Source organism: Danio rerio, chromosome 10 (genome assembly GCF_049306965.1).
Source record: "Danio rerio strain Tuebingen ecotype United States chromosome 10, GRCz12tu, whole genome shotgun sequence".
In the NCBI taxonomy this organism is placed as follows: domain Eukaryota; kingdom Metazoa; phylum Chordata; class Actinopteri; order Cypriniformes; family Danionidae; genus Danio; species Danio rerio.
In genome coordinates, this window is record NC_133185.1 from 30,403,691 (window position 1) to 30,428,370 (window position 24,680).

General features: G+C 36.9%; 1 protein-coding gene across 19 annotated transcripts in view; it reads right to left on the reverse strand.

Annotated features, from left to right (window-relative positions):
• Positions 1-24,680, reverse strand: part of grik1a (glutamate receptor, ionotropic, kainate 1a) — a 105,685-nt gene that overhangs the window by 7,646 nt on the left and 73,359 nt on the right. For all 19 annotated transcript variants that reach the window (XM_073914784.1, XM_073914779.1, XM_073914781.1 and 16 more), the window contains 4 exons: positions 24,016-24,239; positions 15,435-15,553; positions 8,054-8,271; positions 1,944-2,169 (listed from right to left, as the gene is read on the reverse strand). In XM_073914784.1, coding sequence (XP_073770885.1) covers positions 1,944-2,169; positions 8,054-8,271; positions 15,435-15,553; positions 24,016-24,239 — 787 coding nt within the window. The remainder of the gene's footprint in view (positions 1-1,943; positions 2,170-8,053; positions 8,272-15,434; positions 15,554-24,015; positions 24,240-24,680) is intronic.

A 24,680-nucleotide genomic window follows, 5' to 3' on the forward strand; every position in this document is an offset into this window, starting at 1 on the left:
TCTGCAGGAAGGTAGATCTCCAGGAACAGGATTGAGCACCCCTGGTTTAGAGCAAAGAAGTCAAACTCAGTTCCTGGAAAGCTGCAGCACTGCACAGTTTAGTTCAAACCCTAATTAAACACACCTGATCAAACTAATTGAGACCTTACAGCTGGTTTGAAACCTACAGGTAAGTGAGTTGAAGCAGGATTGAAACTAAACTGTGCAGGGCTGCGGCCCTCCATAAACTAAGTTTGACACCCCTGGTTTAGAAAAAAAAAATGTATAGTGTTTTTTAGATGTTAGTTTTTTAGATGTTAGTTTTAGTCTGTTAGTTTTAAGGATATCCATTTGCTAGTGTATTCCAAAACAGTGAAAAACAACAACTTGCGTTTAAAAAAATATAAAACCGATAAAACATCTAAAGCTTGCAGTTTGTCACATCCGTCTACTTTACACCGATCGACGTCACCTCATACTTTAGTTTCTCATCAAATCTTGACCAACCAAATGCTCTCTAGCACAGGGGTGGGAAAACTCGGTCCTGGAGGGCCGGTGTCCTGCACAGTTTAGCTCCAACTCTAATCAAACACACCTGCTTATAGATTTCTAGTCATCTCAAAGACACTGATTAGCATGTTCAGGTGTGTTTGATTAGTGTTGGAGCTAAAGTCTGCAGGACACCGGCCCTCCAAGACCGAGTTTGCCCACCACTGCTCTAGCATCTAGCATTTGCTTTTAATTTGATGTGCTTGATCTCAACCACTCTCATTGGCAGAGCTGTGATAATAACTAAATGCTATTGGCTGTTTTTTTAAAGGGGAGGAGCTATACTATGTACCACCCTCTCTTTATTTTTCAGTTGAGACTCAAAGCACTTTAAGGGGCCTTTAATACATTTCTAAATGTGCATCTATTCATTCATTCGTTCATCCATTTTCTTTTCGGCTTAGTCCCTTTATTAATCAGGGGTCGCCAAAATGTGCATCAAGCTTGTATGATTGCTATGAAACTAACAATGTCAAAATCACATCAAGATTTTATATTAACTGATTAAAAAATGTACACCACTGATAAATATGAAATTACTTTAGGGGGAGGGGGAGTACAACCAGCGGAAGGTTTAATTGTTTACTTCTTAATTCTTAAGAGTTTCGCCATATGCACAGATGTAAATAAACAACCATTATCAGAGTAACTGAGTAAATGACACAAAAATAAACATTCATCAACCTCTGTGCCGATGACCCAAAAATAAAAGTCTGCCATGTAAAACTCATATTTTAAAGCATATGCCTCAACATGTTTTAAAGCATATGTCTTAATCTACTCATACTTTGGAATTGGTAGCATTGATCAAAAGCCCTAATTGTTACAATTGGAAACACAAAAACATTTTATTTTCGTCTAAAGCTAAGTCTATCTTGCATCCATCTCTAGTTTTTCAGTTTTTCTAAATGCACATACAAAATGTGACGCAAAATGCCAGATCAAATTTTTTGAAAATGTTTTTTTGGTTTTATTTAGTTTGTGTTAAAAACTCTTCGTAAACATTGTCTCTCTTCTGTGTAAAATAAAAAAATATGACTTGGTGTACAAGGGTATTTCTGCTTTTCATTAAGATGAAAGTAATTTTGCACATTCTGTGTGTTTATCAACGGTGGAAATCGCTTAGGTATGAATGCTGAAAAACATCATAAAACAAGTGCTGATGATAAATGAGAGGAAAAATCATCCTGTTGTGTGCACAAGATGTGCAACTATAGTTCAAAAGAGACTTTTAACTTTTTAATGGAAAAAGCAAACATTAAACAAGCATGAAACTTTCTAGTGAACATGTGAAAAGCCTGTGTTTGCTCCTTCTATGAAATGAGAATTCTCTAAAAGTGCCAATGTATGTGTAAAAAAATATTTGGGCTTTAGGATGCATTTAACTGTTTCTCCAGCAGAGAGCAAACCATTACCTATTGGTGTGCCAACTCCATAGCCCTTAGAGTCGATCAGGCCTCCGACCTGTGTGAGGTTGCAGTTTCTCTGGGTGATGTACTCGATGCTGGTGGACTCCATCAGGAGAGCGTAGTCGGTGGTCAGGACTCTCGTAATGCCATCCTTGCTGTTCTTCACCAGGGCTGTGTTCTTCCTGCTGCTCATGAATGCCCACATCTTCTCGTACGTTGAGATTTTTGATTTCTAAAGTAAAAAATAACATTTACTTTACCCTCAACCCTTAATTTATGAAGCACTTTCAAGACCACAACATGGAGATCAAAGTGCTTTAAAGACATTAGAACAAAAACAAAAAGGTAAAATGTGGTAATCGTATTCACACAGCAACACAGAACAAATCATGAAACATTATCAAATACTAAAGAAAACAAATGCATTTTAAGTGCACTCTGAAATGTGTGCACTCTAAATGTTTGAGAAGTTTCCTCAGACATGGGAAGAGCATTTCAAATTTTATGAACAAAAACAGTCAACTAGTGCATTTTAAACAAGAACAAGGGACCATCAAATCATTAGAACGCAAAGCCCTATTGAATTGATGCTGATTAGGTCAGAAATATATTGTGCGGCTAAAGCTTTAAAAACATAATAACGCTTTCAGTAACGTAAAGGAAACCCTTGTAATTTAATAAGAACAGCAGTAATATACTCTCTCTTGGTATCTGTTAAAAGCCTGAATTCAGCGGTGCAGAAAGAGAGTCCTTCCACACACACCAGATACAATGCATTACAATAATTCAAACAAGAAGACACAAAAGCACTCAAAGGAAAGGATGGTTTTCAACTTAAATATAGATCAAAGATGTAAAAATGATTTTTAACAATGTTAATTTGATCACCAAACTTAAGCTCAAATTAAAAATGACACATTAATACTGTACAATTGTAATTAAACCCATATATTCAGTAACATCCTCCACACATTCATTTTTACCATATAAAATAAACAATCCAACCAACAATCTCAGCCAAATATTCATAAGAGACTAAATTGATAATTATTATGTATCAATAGAAAATAGATATCTGAGACATTCTAAGAGCCCTCCTTGGTCTTTTCCTTTGCACGTTAAACACACGCAGGGCCTGGAGCAAGCTGAACTGGCATTCAAGGCAAACGGCAATCACGCGTCGGAAACGGAACACACAACAGGAAATAAAAATATGCACTTGTGTTATTTTGTTTTACGTGTTAAATATTTAAAATTAATCACGTGCGTTAACGCGCTAATTTTGACAGCCACTCTGGTCATGTAAATTCTTGTTTTGGTGGCAGAATCCGGACACTAGTCATGTCTAGTCCTGTCCTGTTGTGCTCGGCTCGAGTTTTCTTGGGTTGAGCACTTGTTTCTGTCATTGTGTGTGTCTCCGTGTACGCCGTGCACGCGCTCTTGTACTCGTGTTTGTGTTCGGCTGTCTGCAGCGTTGGTTTCGGTTTTGGTCGGCGCTGGGATGAAGCATGCACGCTGCGTGTGTGAGCACACGGTGAGTGTTTTCAGTCATTGTGTGCTCGTGTCTTGTGTCAGTTGTCAAAGCACGTGGTGTTTCATTCCCAGCGTCTCAGTCTAGTTGGTTTCGGTTTTGGTCGGTGCTGGGATGAAGCATGCACGCTGCGTGTGTGAGCGCACGGTGAGTGTTTTCAGTCATTGTGTGCTCGTGTCTTGCGTCTGTTGTCAAAGCACGTGGCTCTGTGTTTACATTGTGGTCACGTGCTTTTGTCGTGTGCTTCAGTGTTGTGCTTGTCTTGTCATGAACATGCGGTTAATGAGTTCTCTCATTGGCTGCATGTACTTGTCCTGTTTTATGTGAGTGCATGGCTTGTCTTGTCTCTGTGACATGCGCTCTCCCGTCTGTTGTCTAGTCCCACCCTCCTTGTTAACTCATTATTAGTTTGTCATGTTCACCTGTTTGTGCCAATTTACTTTTGCTTTATAATCCCCTCATGTTTTCAGTCCTCTGCCAGTTTGTCGTCTACACTTTCCCCTGTGTTCCTGCTCCAGTATATATATAAAGAGAGAGAGAGAGAGAGAGAGAGAGAGAGTAACGACGGGGTGGAGTGACAAAGACAACTGGACGTAAAATCCAATATTGAGGTGTATTCAGCGTCAGGCAAGCAGTGGTCAAATCAGGTACAAACGGGTATGTGCAGGCAAATCCAAAATCGTCGTAGTATAAACAGGCAACAGTTCATAAGGCAGGCGGCTAAACAGGATGACTGGGATACAAGGAGGACTGGGAAACAAGACTAGGAAACGCGTTGTAATGTCACACTAGGTAAAACAAGACTCGGCAAACTGGATGGGTTCATGAGTGGCTTATAAGTGGTGTGATATCAGTCTGTGACAAGGTTCAGCAGGTGATTGTAATCAGGCTAGATGAATGAGCAGGCGTGCGTGTCTGGGAGAAGTGCATGTATGAATTAGTAGTCCTAGGGAATGCGGAAGTGTAGTCCTGAGAGTTTGTGTGAGAACCAGCGATCTCTAAGAGCGATCGCTGGTTGTGTGACAGAGAGAGAGAGAGAGAGAGTGAGATCTTTATTTCTTGTTTGAATTTGTAAAGTGATTTAACATTTACAGAGCATTTACACATGTATAATATTATAGTTTTACACTAATGTACACTGTTTTTACCTTGTGTAAACTGTATGTAGATATTTCTGTTTTGTTGTTACAGTGTTTGTTACTCAAAACAAATGTAAAAATGTATCGAACAACTGTGTGGGATGTACGCTTAATGCAAATGTGTATTTTTATTCCTTTTTCTGAAGGTTTCAATTACCATCATTTGTATTTAAACACAGATTTCACCATGTACACCATATAAATACAAATCAAACTGAATTGCCGAATCTGCCTTGCTCATTAGCATGAGTCAAAAGAGGACAAATTGTCCAATTTGGTGTGTGAGCAGGACAGAAGGGGGAAATGGGACAGCTGAGCACTAAATCTCTCACAGCTGATTCGATTTGTCCTGGTCTTCCACAAGCCTGTATATTTCCAGATACATGAGGATGTAATCATAGCCTACAATCTTGGTGGATAAAGCTCACAGCGGCCTCTGTACATAGTTCTGAGCTTTATCTGTGTCACTTGTTTGTCTTTTACTCTCTCTCTTTGACTGATGAATGGGGCATATGTGTGGATGGTTCTCATAAGATGGGCGACTGGATTATTGGACATATGGGAATTTTAGATGGCTGGATTGGTAGAGGTAAATGGAGTTCAGGAGGATTCAGGCGGATTTGCATACACTTGAGGTATTATCGGTGTCGTTCTACGAAATGAAAAGAATCATCTTTGAATGAATGATTTTCATGTGACTTAAAGGTTCATCTATAGGTTATAGCCCATGTAGTGTAATGCAAATATCAGTTTTATGTTTCATTCTATGTGCTACTATTCATAGTTTTTTTCTTTCACTTTTTTAATTTTACTTGGTCAGAATAAGAAATGTTTTCAGAAGGTTATAACAGCATTATTGATTTCTTAAAGGTGCAGTAGGTGATTGACTTCTGAAACGTTTTTTGGTTGAAAGTCTCTTCATATTCCAATAGTAATGATTAAAGTAAATTATCTAAATGTATTTTAATGTATTTTTATATTCTGAGTGAGGCATAAGACTAAAGAAATGTTCATCCAATCAAAAATGTTGAGCCGATAATTCCCATAATTCTGATAAGAAGCCCGAAATGTCTTTTAACAAAAGTCTATTTGTACAACTGCACTCCTCTGTTCATGCAGATGTGCCGTTTACATGTGCAGGTGTGCTGCGGTCACATGGACACGAGTGACAGCAGTAAAAACAAATGCTGAATCAAATTTTTCAATTTTTTAAAAATCCTGAATCAATATTGGAGTTACTTTTGCATGCTGGAGGAAGGATGACAGCATGGCTAAAGTATTTCTTTTAGACAGGTAATGTTATGTTCTAAAACTATTTTAGTCACAGAAAGCTTATGTAGATTTTGTTGTGTTTGAATGGGTTATATGCACAGAAGTGTTGTTCAGCCACTGAAATCTTCCAGCCAAAGATAGATGTGACTATTTTCAGTTTCATAAGGGACTTTTTACAGCAACGATGATATAGATTTAGTTTAACAAAAGCTATTCTGTCTAGCCTGCTTTACTGAAGTGAAGTTGGTTTTATATTCACATTGGTTCATTTTTGAACAATGACAACCTGTGACGTGGTCTCTATATTGTTTACCATGCTACTTTGAATATTCAGTCTTAAATAGCATGCAAGTATGGCTTAGTAATAAGTGTAATTCCTGCACACCGCTGACCAACCACTATAAGCATATACTGTAGTAGTCACTTTAGGACAAACCGTGTGAAAGAGTGAGACCAGTGATCCTTTCATGCATGAAATATTTGAAGTTTTGCTTGCTAACTACATAATTGAAAACGTGCTAGATATAAAACACTTTTTCATTTCATTTGATTTGGAATTGTAACATTACAAAGTATGATGACATGATCTGGTTGGTCTCTGTCATTTTTATTGTGCGCGTTCGTGATTTCAAAGGCGTAGCTTTGGACAGCAGGGGAGGAGTTGTGTTTGAAAGATATAATGCTAGACAGATCACCTAATGCACCTTTAACTCTTCTCAAGTTAAAACATTGGTATAGTCTAAAAATGTATATCAATATGTAAACATGGCTCCCTTTTGTAAACTCAAATATGTAGCTATAAATCAGAAAGCTTAATATATATATATATATATATATATATATATATATATATATATATATATATATATATATATATATATATATATATATATATATATATATATAAAGCACACACAGTACAAAAAAACAAAGGGAACACTTAAACAACACAATGTTACTCCAAATCAATCACACTTCTGTGAAATCAAACTGCTCTCTTAGGAAAAAAACACTGATTGATGATCACATGCTGTTGTGCAAATGCAAATGGAATCGACAACAGGTGGAACTTATAGGCAATTAGTAAGACACCCCCGATAAAGGAGAACACCAAGATTGCCAAATTCGCCATTGGCGCCCTGTGCTCTTCACAGGTGAAATCAGCTTCACACTGAGCACATTGTGAGACTGTGGTTGACGCTTAGTTCCTCCTAATGCAAGACAATGCTAGACCTCATGTGTGGCTGAAGTGTGTCAGCAGTTCCTGCAAGATGAAGGTATTAATGCTATGGACTGGACTGCCCATTCCCCAAACCTGAATCCAATTGAGCACCTCTGGGAGATCATGTCTCGCTTCATCAACCAGCACCACGTTGCACCGCAGACTCCAAGAGTTGGCGGATGCTTTAGTCCAGGTCTGGGAGGAGATCCCTCTGGAGACCATCTGCCAGCTTATCAAGAGCATGCCCAGGCATTGTAGGGAGGTCATACAGACACATGGAGGCCACACACACACACTATTGAGCCTCTTTCTGACTTGTTTTGAGGACATTACATCAAAGTTGAATCAGCCTGTAGTGTGTTTTTTCACTTCAATTTATAGTGTGACTCCAAATCCAAAGCTCTATGGGTTAATACATTTGATTTCCATTGATATTTTTTTGTGTGATTTTGTTGTCAGCACATTCAACTATGTAAAGAACAAAGTATTTAATAAGAATTTTTCATTCATTCAGATCAAGGATGTGGTATTTAAGTGTTCCCTTTTTTGAACAGTGTATTGTGATTTTGCAATGTATGTAATGCATCAGCATGTGCAAACAGCTGCTACAATTATCGAATGAGATGTAGTTGTACCATTTCTCTCTCTGTATGCTTTACTGCATGTGATATTTTGTGGTTAACAAACTCAAAACTCTGTGTGTGACTCTGCATCCGATTTATTACTTTGTATCTTATCATGAGACAAGATTGATCTCTTTTTTTTCACAATTCCAAGCAGAAATCCAATAAACGCTCACTCCTAAAAGCTCCAGCTTCTCCTGTGCCCACAGCCTCTTGTAAAATTGATAATTTGCTGAGTGTTTGGACTGTTTCTGGCTGTTCCCTCATATTTCAATAGCTTTTATGTAAACAGCTAGTTTGATCCAGCATGTAAAATTAGAACATGTTACCTTAAAGAAAGTCATTGTAGAGCCATCTCTCACTGCTCCATATTCAATTCTAGTCTGCTTGGCCAAATCATCGGCCGAATCGATTGGGGAGTCCATTCTCTCCACTGTGAGGAACGCGGCCAGGTTGGCTGTGTAGGAAGATATGATGATTAAAGTGAAGAACCACCAAATCCCTCCCAAAATTCTGGTGGACAAAGCTTTGGGCATCAGCTCAGATCCTGAAAAAGCAAACAAACAAGCAAATGCTTAGCAGAACAGAGACACTGGCAACAAAAAGTGTTTGGACACTTAAGCTTTATGAAAAAAAAATATTTGAATGTCACCACGATAGATAATAAAATACAAAACCAAGTGACATTTAAAGAAAGAGCTGTATGAGCAAATGACATTTAGTTCGTTTTTCAATTAAATGACAATAGATACACTGCTCAGATACGAGGAACACATCTGACATCTGTATTTACTAGTTCTTTACATCTAAAAATTATTTGTTTTCCAGACAGACAACAAAACACAAAAGGAAATGTGTTTAAATGTTTATATTTAATATATTTATACATAGGTGGCATGGTGGCTCAGTGAGGCACTGTCGCCTCAAAGCAAGAAGGTCACTGGTTCAAGTCCCGGCTGGGCCAGTTGGCATTTCTGAATTGAGTTTGCATGTTCTCCCCATATTCATGTGGGTTTCCTCTGGGTGCTCCAGTTTCCCCACAGTCTAAAGACATGCGCCACAGGTACATTAAATAAACTAAATTGGTCCTAGTGTATGAGTGAATGTGAGAGTGGATGGGTGTTTCCCAGTACTGCGTTGCAGCTGGAAGGCCATCTGCTGCATAAAACATGTGCTGGAATAGTTGGCGGGTCATTCCATTGTGACGACCCCTGATAAGGGACTAAAGGGGGTCGCACACTAGATGCGCCATGCAATGCGCCATGCATGCAATGGAATTTTAAACATAGATTTCTATCAGAGTACGCACACCGGTGCCGCAAGTCGGTGGCTGTCCGCGGAGCCCAGCTACGACTCAGGACACAGTTCCTATTATTGCTGCACCACAGAGCACCATCTGAATAGTTTCACATTAAATAACATTCGAATGTGTGCGTCTGGTGAGAAGTACTGTCCTGTGCGCCACCTTTAGCTAAAGGAAAATTAAAGAACAAATGAATTAATAAATATTTATATATTGGTTTAATATTTATCATTAACTAAAAAAAATATTTTGGAAACCAGGGGAGCATACATTAAACCAGGGATGCTTAACTCTGTTCCTGGAGATCTACATTCCTGCAGAGTTCAGCTTCAACCCTGATCAAACACACCTGAGCCAATTAATTAGACCTGATCACCACTTGATAATTACAGGCAGGTGTGTTTGATATGTGGTGTGTTTGATCAGGGTTGCAACTGAAATCTGCTGGAAGGTAGATCTCCAGGAACAGAGTTGGACACCCCTGCATTAAACTAATGATTACATAAGTAGTTTTTTTTATAGTTCTCAAGAATATTCTTACTTTATTCTCAAAGTAATGAAGACAAGACTTTTCTTGATAAGAATCTTTTCACACACACACAAAAATCACTGTAAATAACTCCAGTCAAGTGCAAAGTAAGCATGCAAATTAAATATAATTGGTCAGCAAGTTTTATCAGGAAGACTTTACTCTTTATGTCAGAAAACACAGAAAGGCAGAACTACACCACGTTGTATACATTTCAGCATTGTCCTCACTAACCCCTTAAGGAAAAAAGATGCCTCTCCATGATCTTTTATCTGCTGAAGTTTTCGAACTGAGTTTTTTACAACAGTGCTTTACACAACATTTCATCAACTGTTTCGCAACATTTGTTTTGTTTTACTCTAGTACTGACAAAGACTTTCTCTTCTTATTTCTTTAAAGGCACTGCTTCCTCTGAGAAAACATCCCTGATACACTGACTGACACACACACACGCACATGCTAGCTATCTTCATAGGGACTTTCCACAGACGTAATGATTTTTATACTGTACAAACTATATTCTATCCCTCTACCCCTAATCTCAACCCTCACAGGAAACACTCTGCAGTTTTCTGCATTTTTACATATTTAAAATACTTAATTCTGTGCAATTTATGAGCCGTTTTCTTCATAGGACCAAAAAAGTCTCCACAAGGTCAAAATTTACTGGTATTGCAATTCTATGGGAGATTTGGTCCTTACAAAGTTAGAAATACAAGATACACAGTTTTGTTTTTGTGAATCGTGGGGACATTCCATAGGCGTATTGTTTTTATACTGTGCAAACTTATCTACTAAAACACCTAACAGGAAGCCTTGTGCATTCTGTTTGATTTATAAGCCTTTTGAAATAATAGGAACATAGGGCAATATCCTCATAAGTCACCTTCTTGTAATACCCATGTCATTATACAAAATTGTGCCCTTATATGTCACAAACACATGCACACACCCACACAAACACACACTCTTAAACAATCCCACACACAAGAGACAAGAGTTACACGCTAAATAGGTTTATTGTCTCATAAGAGGCTCATATTGCTTTTGCTCTCATTGCACTCATTCTAGATGTTAACCTTCAACTTAGTGATAAATCTAATGTGTGTTATTCTTACTGAGGGTTTTTACTGTGGCTGAATGGCTCGGAGCATTGATAGATCGCTAGAAAATGAAACTGTCACAGGAACCATTCATTATCCATACAAGAAAAACAGAATCTTTTTTTCTGAAAGAGCAATACTGAACCTGTCCTTATAGGGAAAGTCATGATTCTGATCAAACAGACGCGTTATTAAGATATATGGGAGGAGAGTTTCCTATTAACGGATTAATATGTGCTAATTTCATCATTAGAAAGACAGATCGCTAAGTCTGATGTATGATACTGAAGATGTCTTTCATGCGTGGATAACTGGGTGAGACTGTTGGAAGTCAGAAAGACAGCATGAATGTTTAGTGTGTACATTTGTAGGCCTTGGGCGCAACTTAAAAATTCAGTTTGATTGCCAGCTAAATTATTAGCTTTGATCTAAGCTATACACCTAACAGCAGTTTTTAGCCGCTAAAGCAGTCAGCGAAAAAGCGCAACAAAACTGCCATACTTGCTGGTTGTCCTTTAAACCTGCCAGTCATGAAAAATAACAAATAATAATGATTACCATCTTGCATTTTCCTTGAAAAGTCAAAAAAGCTCAGTGTAAAAGGTGGTGTTTACTGTCAAAGTGCTCTGTTAGCATTAGCGTAACTAAAAAGTCAAGGCTAAAGACAGACCGTGCTACAAAGTAAAAGGAATAAACAATTGAATGTGTTCGAGGCAGTCAGTTTGATCTGTTTTGATGTTTTTTTGGCTAGGCAGCTAATCAGAGACCACTTTAAACTGACCTTTCAGTAATGCTAATGCTAATAAATCCCTTTGAAAGCTACCCGACCAGTTTACATTAGCCACCTGGGGAGAAAGAGCTCTTTGACAGACACTGCGATGTGTGTTTGTTCCTTTGGAAATGCTATGTTGCAGATTGTGCATAATTAGCATGGCTAAATGCTAACTACTGACCTCTGGTTTACTTTTAAATGGCACATGTTGGACAAAGCTGTCAATCACAGCCATGATTTTATCACGTCTAAGTCAAGATCGCAATATGCATTCATTTAGTGGGTAAATAAAGAAGAAAATCATTTAGACAGGCGATGAAACATTGAATAATCCTCTTAAATATTGCTCTGTCAATTTAGGGATAAAAACAAACAACAGACTATTTTTTTGTATGCTCTTAATACTTTTTGTCATAGGCTAACTAACTGGCAAAACCCCTGCATTTTAATTGATGAGATGTTTGAAAAAGATGACAAGGTTACTTCTCTCACCTCACGTAGGAGGCTTAGTTGTGGGTTATAATGCAAAAACACACATGCAAAACACACACTCTCAAACACACACACGTGAATATGAATAAATCACATCAATTAACACATCGAGAGTGTTGTTTTCAGAAAGCTCATTCAAGCTATTAATACGGGTCATGTCATAAATATATGAATCACTTTTAAAAAACAAATGTTAGTCAAGGTCATTTACAAATAACAATACATTATTATGGATTAAAACATCAATCAAATAAGAATATGACATGATTTGCTCATCTTTATATATTTTTTATATATAAAGATGATATATAAAAAATATCATCTTTATATATAAATATCTTTATATATTCTATTTTTTTTTCCTGTGGATGTCCCAATTGGAAAACAGATTTTTCTCTCTTTTTGTTTTTTGAAATTTCAATTAAATTTTCATGTTGTTTATTTTGGTTAATTGTTGAAATTATTTAATTATAACAATATAATCATTTTATGATTATAATTATAATTAATTTATTACTTATTTTGGTAAAAGGTAAATAAAAGTATAACTGCGTGTGTAGAATAGGCACATTGTTTTATAATATAAATTTATCAGACATGCCACTGAAACTCAGCAAACTGTAATCTTTTAGCAACATATTTTTAGGCATTGAGAAATCAATATTAATGCAGAATTATTACAATTGCTTGAATGCCGGTCATAAACATGCTCAAGACTAGATTAAAAGTATTAATGTTGCAAATTTCCCTGCACATACCAGCTGCCTTGAAAATGTGAGTCAACTCCCAATATATTCAACTAAAACTCAACATCTTAAGTTGAAACAAAGAATCTATCTAAGTTGAATTGACTCACATTTTCAAGGCAGCTGGTGAACTTGAGTTTGTAAATTTAACCAAGTGAAATGTCTTACAGTATACCGTCTGTTTTGCTTTAGAATTTTATATGGCTGAATCATAGACATGATGATATAGAGCGATATAGCATGGCTTCTCTTGTGATATTGTTCATGCAGATCATTAAGTTCCCCTCACCCCACAACAAATCTTTTAAAGTTTAATAAAAGTACTTCATAACACTTCACTTGAGTGGGTGTAAATCATGACTTTATTCATGCTTTTGATAACTATTATCAAGTGCCATTTGCTCAGTTATGTCATTTTAAATGCAAAGACATTTTAATGACAAATTCAGCTTGTACCACTGTAGTTGATGTGTATGTATATATATACCAATCAACTATACACATACATACACACACTTTATTAGGTACACATGCCCACCTCCTTGTTCGCAAATCGCTAATTTCTAATCAGCCAATCACATGGAAGCAATTAAATGCATTTAGGCATGCAGACATGGTCAAGACAATCTGCTGCAGTTCAAACCGAGCATCAGAATGGGGAAGCAATGACTTTGAACGTGGCATGGTTGGGCTGGTCTGAGTATTTCAGAAACTGCTAATTTACTGGGATTTTTATGCACAACCATCACTAGGGTTTACAGAGAATGGTCAGAAAAAGAGAAAATAACGAGTGAGCGGCACTTCAGAGGTCAGAGGAGAATGGCCAGACAAAAGTAACTCAAATAAACACTCATTACAACCAAGGTATGCAGAAGAGCATCTCTGAACACATAAAAAGTCGAAACTTGAGTGGATGGACTACAGCAGCAGAAGACCACACTGGGTGCCACTCATGTCAGCTAAGAACAGGAAACTGAGGCTACAATTGGCACAGACTCACCAAAATTGGACAATAGAAGATTAGAAATTGTGCCTGGTCTGATGTGACTCGATTTCTGCTGTGACATTTGGATGGTGGGGTCAGAATTTGGCATCAACAACATAAAAGCATGAATCCATCCTGCCCTGTATCAACGGTTCAAGCTGCTAGTGGTGTGTAATGGTATGGGGAATAATTACTTGGCACACTTTGGGCCCATTAGTACCAATTGAGCATTGTGTCAACGTCACAGCCTACCTGAGTATTATTTCTGACAATTTCCATCCCTTTATGACCACAGGCAAGGCAGTGTATCTTCTGATGGCTACTTCCAGCTGGATAACGCGCCATGTCATAAAGGGTGAATCATCTCAGATTGGTTTCTTGAACATGACAATGAGTTCAGTGTACTCAAATGGCCTCCACAGTCACCAGATCTCAATCCAATAGAGCACCTTTGAAATGGTGGTGGTGGAATGGGACATTCACATCATGGATGTGCAGCCGACAATTCAGCGAAATGTCATTGTGTAAAAAAGGAGCAAAATCTCTGAGGAATATTATAAGGCAAAAGGTGGTCCAACCTGGTACTAGTAAGGTGTACCTAATAAAGTGGCCGGTGAGTGTATATGCATGTCATCTTTACATTTAAAATGTCAAAACTGAGCAAATGACAGTTAGTGACATATTGTTATAAGCATGCATAAAATCTCATTCAAATTAACATGTCATGTCATGATTATAAAGGTTACATGACTTATGATCACCCCTTCAAGTAAAGTGTTACCAAAAGCAGAAAAGTATATGACTGTACATTTAAAACAAACAGAAGTGGCATATACTGTAAACAACATTTATTAAAAACTATAAACAACATCTATTAAATTACACCAAAATAGTTTCGCTTTGAGTGTGTTTTGCTTGAAGGACATTAACTGCAAAACTGAAAATCACAGCACATTTCACATGATTCAAAAACACCTAACTTGCATTTAACAGTGTAAATGTATAACTAATAACTGAAATAACTAAATGCCCTGTTCATTTAGAAGTTTGAAAACCTATTTTAATACATGTCTGGCCTGAAAGTTACAATATGTTTACATTTTAATGTTAAAAGAGCTACTTTAAGCATAATAGATGATCCTAAAATCCACCAGTGACACAAAATACCCGCTCCAGCACTTCACCATTTTTTGCTGTACAATTCCTGTTAGCGTTTCTTCTTCATGGCTGAGCGGTCTCTCTGATGTAAATAAGATTTATCTAATATTTCAGCAGAAAACTCTCTGTAACGTGAGGTCAGACTACGCTGCATAATGATTTGTCTGGTTCTCCAGCGCTCATTAAAGCTGCTCTTGGCGTTTCACACTTTTCTGCACACCTGACAGGTCATCCATTTTGTTTCATGCCTTCTGTAGCGGAACCTGCAAACCTCTCCTCACTAGCATCGGATCCATTACACCAGAGGAAAACCCAGCTAAAAGTTTGCAAGCCAGAACAAAATCTATTTAATAACTGGTTGTGACTTATAACCATGCCAGAGGTGCATTTTCATCTTCATAGAGCTACAATTCCCTATTGTATGAATGTCACTGCGTAAAATCTCCAAATGAAAAAAAAAAAACATCCTTTTTTTCTATTCATTTGAACTGACTGGTCTCAAGGGGATTTTTAGCAAATGCATAAAGTTAGTTCCCCTTAAACGCTTTCTCTAAATGAATGTCACTTGGTTTGATGTTGTTTTATTGTCAGGTGAAGCAATGTATTGTTGAGTGTAACATACCTTGACGCATTAGAGCCGCAACACCGAACCATAAACTATTCAGCAGCGTGAAGTTGTTTTCGACCACTTCAGATGAAGGGTTGCAGGGGTGAGGGTTGTACCATTCATATGGTGTGAACCTGCCAGGAGTCACAGAAAACAGGCTTTACACAGATAAAAAATGAAGAGAGCACCAAAGACCGAGTTTAATACTGCGCTTGAGAGCCTGCGTATTTGGCAATTTCTAAACTGCAGAACTGTAAAAAAAGTTCTCTTCTCGCTAAAGGCTATCAATAACTGCTCAGACTGAAGATTAATAAACATCTCTTTTCTTGAGGGGGAAAGGCTGGAAATGGGTGTAAGGTAAACCGAAATGTGAAAAAAAATATTCCCTTCATTCATTTTCTTTTCAGCTTAGTCCCTTTATTAATCAGGGGTCACCAAAGCGGAATGAATCGCGTACCCATACACACTCTTTCACACACATACACTATGGCCAATTTAGTTTTAATTCACCTAGAGCGCATGTCTTTGGACTGTGGGGGAAACCAGAGCACTTGGAGGAAACCCACGAGAACACGGAGAGAACATAAAAACTCGATGCCAAAAATGCCAAAAAAATGAAAAAAATGCCAACTGACCCAGTCGGGGCTTGAACCAGAGACCTTCTGGCTGTGAGGCAATCGTTGAATGGTGTTAATGTTCATACATTTTTTTTTCTTTTTCTAGGGTTGTCAATTCAATCTGTAAACTTTGTTATTAGTTATAATTAACCTTTAATTAAAAAGGTATTATAAACAATTAAAAATAATGATTTAATTAATACATGAATTAAAAAGTTTATGCACAGTTTAATTTAAAAGGCTGTAAATTGAATGTTTAAAGTTTTTTTTTTAAACCTTGTGCACTGTTCAAATTGACTAACCTTTTATGTTAGGGACGAAAACAAGCACTAAATGCCATAAAATGCATCAGAAAAATATTTATTTATTTATTAATATTTTTTTTTTTTAAATAAAATCAACCTCAGTCCTAAACAAAAATATTACTGCATAGGCAAATAGAAAATGACAGGATTTTAACTCTTAAATTGCCAAACTCATAAATGATGTCACTTATTTAAGGATAAAAACACACAAAATTATGTATTTTCAATAAAAAAAAATTTGTGTATTGCATTTCTTTTACCTTTTATCACAGTCTTGGACATGTGAACGATTAGTAACACGATTAGTTTCTCCCTAATTTACTGTTGGTGGCATCAAAGGCAAAGTTGTTTAGCATGCCCAAGACTTTTAAAAGGTAAAAGAAACAGTCCACAATTACTTTTGGTATTGAAAACAGTTAATTTTGTATGGTTTTTTTTCACCATTTCAGTGACCACATTTATGAATTTGTCAATTAAAGAGTTAAAATCCTGTAATTTTCAAAGCAATTTAGTAGTTTTGACCAGGACTGAGATTGATTAACAGATTTATGCAAAAAATATTAATAATAATAAATAGAAAAAATATTTATCTAATGCATTTTTACAGCAGTTTAATTCAGTAGATGCTTTCCATCCCAAATCAAATCACTTTTATTGTCACTTCATCAGCAGCATGGGTGCTATGATGAATGAAAAGCTTACATAACAACAAGGTAGTAAACAGAAAAAGTTATGGCCGAATTAAGATACAAAATCACCCCAGGGTGGATGAAAACATCCCAATAAGGGTTAAATGTTTGTAATGTGTATGCATTCAATGTATCCTCTTTGATTAATTATTCTATTATTCACACAAAAAAATTATGTTTGCTGCTTGTTCAAACAACTTGTTTAAAATGACCCTAATCAACACAAGTCTTGATTTTTAATTGTTTAATCTTCAATCCACAGATTTAAGTAACCTAATTTAATTTGTGTTGGGACAACATGAAGGAATTGTGTGGAACCTAGGGTTGGGACGATAGACGATGCCATCATCCATCGCCGATGGCTGATAGACATCACAATGCTGAGCCATCATCATGATTCTCTGCCCCACCCCCATCGCAGCAGCTATCTGCTTGTGGAAAATACACACTAAGGCGTCGTTTACACCAATACATCTTAGTTTTAAAATGCCATTTAAGAATGAAAACATTCAACGTCCAAACTTGCGTTACATCTAGAATTTTTGAAATGCCCTCCTTCTACATTGTACCTCTGAAAATGCACATCACTTGACCACACAAACGCACACACACACCCTGTCATGCGCTGCAGCATATGTGCACGTCTGAGCTCCAGGCAGTCAGCGGGCGCTTTGAGCACAAAACCCCAGAGAGCAGTGCACGTCAGACAGTTTATCAAGAATATATCGCTGGATCACATCTCACTTTAGATGTTAAACTTCATATTTCATTAATCTTGTCTCTAAAATGATTCTTTTGTCTTTTGAATCTATCAGGTAACGCATCAAAGCGTACACTGCTTCAAACCTTAGCTTTCACGCTTATACTTAGTATTTTTTGCGAATCAAGTTTGTCGACGCCATTATAATGACACAGATAACTCTGCCTATTCATGCGAGAGTCCCACGAAAAAAAAAGTGATAGACAGGGAGTAATTTATGTGTACCTTATCTTTATTTATTTATCATTTGGTAACTACACTGTAAAAAATGCAAGATTCCTCACAATTTAATCATGTTGGTCCAACACAAATAGATTAAGGCCCCGTTTACACTAGTGCGTTTTAGTTTTAAAACGGCGTTTTAGAATGAAAACGATCCGCGTCCACACTCGCGTTTTACCCAGCGTTTCTGAACTGCTCTCCGTCCACACCAAAACGCTGAAAACGCACATCACGTGACCACACACACTCTTTGGCAATCGCTGGAGCCCATCTACCCAGATGAGAGCTCTGCTAGTCGGACTTCTCATCAAGCATCTCCCGCTGGATCTAATCTCACTATTAAACGGGATATTTCATTCATCTTGTTGTCTTTATCTAACGACATATTCCCTGACTTTGGTCACTGGAATCTATTACTTGTTCTCAGGTAACGTGTTTTGCCTGAGCGCAAAGATAAGTTAATGATTAATGTAACCACGTAGCCTACATTCTGTATATTGACTGATCGCTTGCCTTTATTTCCTGTAATGTATAAACTTATTGTATGTTATACTTTTATAATGGCCATTATCGATTATTAAAACTGGTATTCAGCAAAAGAGAGTGTATGTTTCGTATTTTCACTGAAATTGAAAGGAGGCAGTTGTTATCGGCTCCGTTTTGTTATAAATATCCACACAGTGAAGATGACGCTCATGCAGCACGACGCCTCAACATTTCTGCTGTCTGTTTAGTTGTTAATATTAAAATAAAAATAGGCAGTTCCTTATATCAAGTTTACATTTTATTGTTGAGAAAGTGAAATAACGTAGCCAGGGTAATGTGAATGAAGTTATAAAGTACACTGTTCCCTGTGAAGATTGACACGTGTCCTCGGTATGTTTTCCATATCAAACTGAGAAGAAGAGATGCAGCCTTGATCAAACTTGCGAAGTCTGAACTTACACGGAGAAGATGCGGGACTGAACTGTGTGTGGGCTACTTAATATTGAGGAAAAGCCCCTATCAGAGAGGCGAATGTCTGCAGCCCCGCCTCCGTTGTCAGATGTCTCCGTCTTTCCCCATCCACACTGAGACGGAGCAGCAGCGTTTTAGAATGAAAACGGCCTCTGTAGCGTTTTCGAAACGCTCCGTTTTCGGCGCTCGAGAACTCCGGCGTAGTGTGGACGGATGGCGTAACCGTAGCAAAACTTATGCGTTTTCAAACTAAAACGCATTAGTGTAAACGCGGCCTAAGTTAACTAATAATGATTAAGTGTATTGAACATAAAACAATTATCTCCTTTGTCTCAAACAAATCTCAAGAATTGGGTTGTTTCAGCTTATTTTAAAAAAGTAAATTGAAAAAGCAGCAAAAATCTTTTCTGTTGAGTGTATGCTAGACTAAATCAGTAACATTCTGTATAGCAGGCTTTAAGACATTTACTTTTTACACCTTACCAAATTTTCAATGCTAAAAAGTAGAAAAGAACACAATTACAGCTACACAGCTAGCATCTGAAAGGCACATCCTCCGTCCTAGCACTCAATAATTGGGTCATTTATAAAAGCCCCACAGTGGATCGATGCCTGATCAGAACATGTCAGAAGACTCATCCGTCATGCCTCGTGGTGTGCGGACGCTCGCTCTGTAAACTGCTGTACATCAGCTATCAGAGCTGCCAAAATTCAAGATCACAGTTTAAAAGACCCCCAGCAGGACGTCTCCGTGAACAAATGGTTCACTCGGCGCAAATGAGCCCTCGGTAACACAGAGACCCCACCAGCTGTCCAGTAAAAGAGTCTGGTTGGGCACCCATTTCATTGCCCATTTGCATTTTAATTGAAATGACCAATCATCTGGCTTGCTTCATGTTCTATTTGGGTAGCTGCTATGAACTGGACTTTAATGGACTCAGACGCAGCCTTGTTCATCCTCATGCAAAAAACAAAACACTACCGACTGAGCCTCTGCATTATGCACTCATTGGTGCATCAGGACGTCCATAACTGATTTTTTTTACATCATTTATCAAAACCCGTCAGGAATATAATAAAGTCAGTGCTGTTTATTACTTATTGATCTTTTTTGAGATCAAATCAGCATTTTGATTCTGGCAACTCATGAGCGCAGTGATATAATTTGAGAAAAAACACACAGCACTCCCACAAAGCAACGTGATATCTAACGGCACGATCTGCAAAACAGCTTTAGATTTGAAATCAGACAGAAGTCGAGGGTGTAAAAACTTCTTGACAGCTTCAAAGAGAGATGTACAATGTTCCCTTAAGCAGCAGATAACAGCAATATTCTTCAAATGACAGCCTGATAATGTGGCTTTGCGTGTGATGTCAAACTATAAACCATCTGAAAGACGTTTCTGAAGAAGTGGGTCACTGTTCCTAGATCTAACAACCAATTTTCACATTTGCTTTGCTAATTTTTCAAGATGCATAAGAGATTGCTCAAAGTACACTTAGTGTTTTATGAATGTTAGCATACACATAAATGACAGCACAGTTTTTAAAGTGTCCATCAATACCAGCATCTTTTTTGCTCCATTACTCCCAAAAAATACAAAAAATTGTTATTGTTGCAATTGTAATTGAATGAATCATTAATTTTTGTTTTGTTTTGTTTAAAGGGCACCTGTGATGAAAATAAACTTTTGTAAGCTGTTTGAGCAGAACTGGGTGTCGGTATAGTGTGTCCACAGTCATATTGGAGTGACAGAAACACAATAAGTTTCTTTTTGAAAATTTAATATAGGATTCAAATCCATCCCATTTTGAGGCCTACCGCAACATGACATGGGAGTGCGGTTTCCCCACCCACTGAGTTGACACGTAACAGCCACCTAACATGTCTCAGTAGTAATGCAAATAATTATATCAACAAGACAGGAAACGCGCAAAGCAACAAGAATTAAAAGTTCTGTTCAGCCTGCTGTGATCATCATCAAATTTAATAAAGAATTAGTTTTACAAGTTTCAAACATTTTTAAAATTGTGCATGTTTGTAATGAATTACAACGATTTTACCGTATACACTTTATCACTACAGCCGTGTGTCAGTAAAATTATAAAAGCAGATGCTTCAATCCCAGTTTGTGAAGGTTAAATCGGGTTTATTTTGTACAAAAATTTACGGATATCCATACAGCAGTTGATATTAAAGTGAATCCTGTCACATTTGTCATGTAAAAACAGTGCAAAGCTAAACGTACATGCTGTGTATGCATCTGCTGTGTCTGTGTGCGAAACAACATGGTGTGTGACTCATCGAAAGGCTTGAATTAACTCCACATCAAATAATAATTGGGAAAGTTTTTATTGTAGTATTTCTCACAAACGTTACGTGAGATCTGCTTCCTTCATGTCTGTCACTGTGCTGATTATCTGCCGAGGAAGAGATTGAGGCACACTCTGATAGGCACGTGGAAACAGTAGGCAGCAAGGACTAGAATTAAAGGCACAGGCAACAAAAATAGCAACAATGTGTTCAGAGCAGAACATTCCAATGTTCTAAAAGATATAGTAAATAATCTGAGTTTTGAGCTGAAACTATACAGACACATTCTGGAAACACAAAAGACATATCTTAAATCTTGAGAAAGAGGTAAAATAGGTGCCCTTTAAAACATCTGATGATGTAGAATAGATTATCCATGTTATTTTAATTCCACACACATTTACCATATATTTAGATTATGCTCTTGTGCTGATATTTAGGAAAACTTTAAACAGTGCCTTGAAATGCCCATTGTTATTTATTCAACATGTTGATGTAATTTACACTGAAACGAGAAGACAGTTTGGGCAAAAATAATGACCAGGACAAATTATGCCCTGAAATTTGGAGTCCTGTCCCACAAATTGTAAACAGTGTCATTCAAAACAGAGAAATATCAATAAAAATATAAAACTGTTATTGCCTTTTAAATATCCATTTGCATGGCTGTTAATTTCCAGTGGACAAAGATTAAACATGTTTATTTATTTGTTAAGACATTAAATTATTATATTCACAGTTTTATGACTGTTGATAACATACAGACACATGTAAAGCAAAGGGACCAGTTAATTAAAAGTAAACTGCTACACTGGCCTGGACTTCTTTGCACAAGTATTTCCCATTTAAAACAGTTAAAGTAAAGATGAGTCCAGTAAAAGGATTAAAAGTCTATTTTATCCAATATATTCAGTTCTTTATGTTTAGTAGACTAAATAGTTCCTGTCAGGTAAATTGCATTGTATTACTCAAACTTCTAAAGTCAAACAGTTACTAGCAATTAATTGTATATTATGTAAATTACTTTGATAATACTGAATGCATCTCTTGCTTGTGTGTTCTGAATTGTCCCCTAAACTTTACATCTGCTATGCCACAAGATAACATAAACATTTGGTCACTCAATTGACATTAAGTTAAAACTATTATACCACGTTTTAACACCATTAAAACAGCTAATATCATTTTATTATCATTACAACATCTCCAGAGGCCTTGAGGTTGATAAAGTCATTATAACAGGCTTTGACATCTTTGCAAAACTTTTGGGTTCCCAGGAGACTTGTTTTTCTGCAAAATGACTGACATGGTTGATAATGTCAGCTTACTCGTTGTTAAAACAATGAAGATTTCCAATATTATTGTAAACAATTATTATCATCCACCTGTCTCATACTGTTTCTTTTCTGACAATGAGTGTGTTTCAGAGTATATACAGGAATCAGAGAGTGAAATTCAATACCTTTTAAGACCTTTTTTAACACTCTTTCCATACATTTTAAGACCTCATAACCACTTTGGGATTCAACCGGAAACACTGACGAGATTTTAACCCATATTTTATCTACTAAACATTAATGTAAAAAACTAAACCAAAACTAAAACATTATTCATATACTAAATACAAAATCTAGCAGGTTGGCACCTATAGATCTGCAGGAATCGATAGATCTGTCAAATCTAGCAGGATTTTATTGATGTCACAAAATAAACAGCATCCTGATATTCGCAGATTTAATTCAGGCAAACTTTAGCATACTACCATACTCTGCATAATCAAATATGACATCAAATTTTAATACTTTTCAAGGGCCTTAAATTTCTCTACATTGATTTCTCAACTTTTAATACTTTTTAAGATCCCGCAGACACCCTGTGTTTTCATAGACACCAACACTCTGATTTTAATATGATTAAGACAATACTTAAATTAGGAGTCTACCTTGTAACCGAGATTTTTGATGACATTAATCTGACTACAGTTATCATTATATTAAACAAAAATCGAATTAAGACGTGGAGTATTTATATTGTAGTCGCATTAATAAAGTGCAGTACAGACATGATAACACCTTAAACTATTATAGTCGTGTAGGACTTTTTTGCCGCATAATTTGCGACAGGATAGTTCATACCCACACAAGGCTGTTTCACACTATTCTCTGTGCCTACTAAGTAAGTAAAGGACCACAGACACACACATTTCCAAAAGCACACACACAGTGAACTCCTCGAAACTCGTCACACCTGTTATCATCATCACTGAACAAACTTTTATGCTAAAATTATTCTTTCAATTTGGCATGCGGTATCAAATTCCACTGAAACAACACTCTCCCACCAATTCTTACTTCATACTCACATCCATTACCTCAGAGTCTGTCACAGGGGCATGAATGAAATGTTGCTGAATGAAAGTGAAACTGCTGAACTGCAGTTAAAATAAAAAAAAATTAAAGCCAAAATTGACATGAAACTTCAGAGGAAATATTGGATAGTGTGTCTATCTGGTATAACACGTAAAACAGGAACATGAACGTTCTAATAGCAACTCATAGATTAATCATATTATTCCTTTATTTAAATTAAGTTAAATAATTTGATTGCTGATGTCCATGTAAACATAGTAACTGAATCAATTCAAGTCATACAAACTTTGTGTACTGTATGTCTTCCAATACACCTTAAACCCTAGTGTGCTTTGGTCTTTAAACCCAAATCTCCAATCATACCTGGCAATCACAAACAGCACGCAGCTCACTCCCAGACAGGCCAACAGCACGTACATCCAGATATCGGGGGTGAGGGGGTTGAGGAAGGAAAACACCCCTGGATTGGTGCCGTTTGGTTTGCGGTACAGTATGCTGATCCCCAGGGTCATGAAGGGTTTGGAGAAGTCAATAACCTTCTCTCTGACATAAGTGATGGTCAGGGGAGCGACGGCCAGGTCAGCTATCTAGAAAAGGGGATAAAAAGAACTCATTTTGACTGCTGGTAGAAAAAAATGCATATGGATGCAGCTAATATTGTAGTTCACTTCACTGAGATGTAAACAAGTGGTGCCTGCAGGGATCTATCCCACAACAGGGCTTTGATAAAAAAAATGACTGTCTGTTTGAAGCCTTCTGTTGTTTGACAAAGTTCATTTGAAGTAAACTTGTCCAAAATGGCTGTATTGTAGACTGTGAGATGTTTTCCCTTATCATACTGGCAAATAAAATAGATTATGAAGGTTAAAAAAGAAAAATAAGACACAAAGCTATTTTTTATTAATATATAAAAACAGATTTTTTACAGAGAGATGAAAGCACAAATGTCATTATTTATTTATCTTTTTATTGGGCTACTTGCACAAAATGTAAAAGAAACCAAAATATTTTAGTTTCGATAAATCACC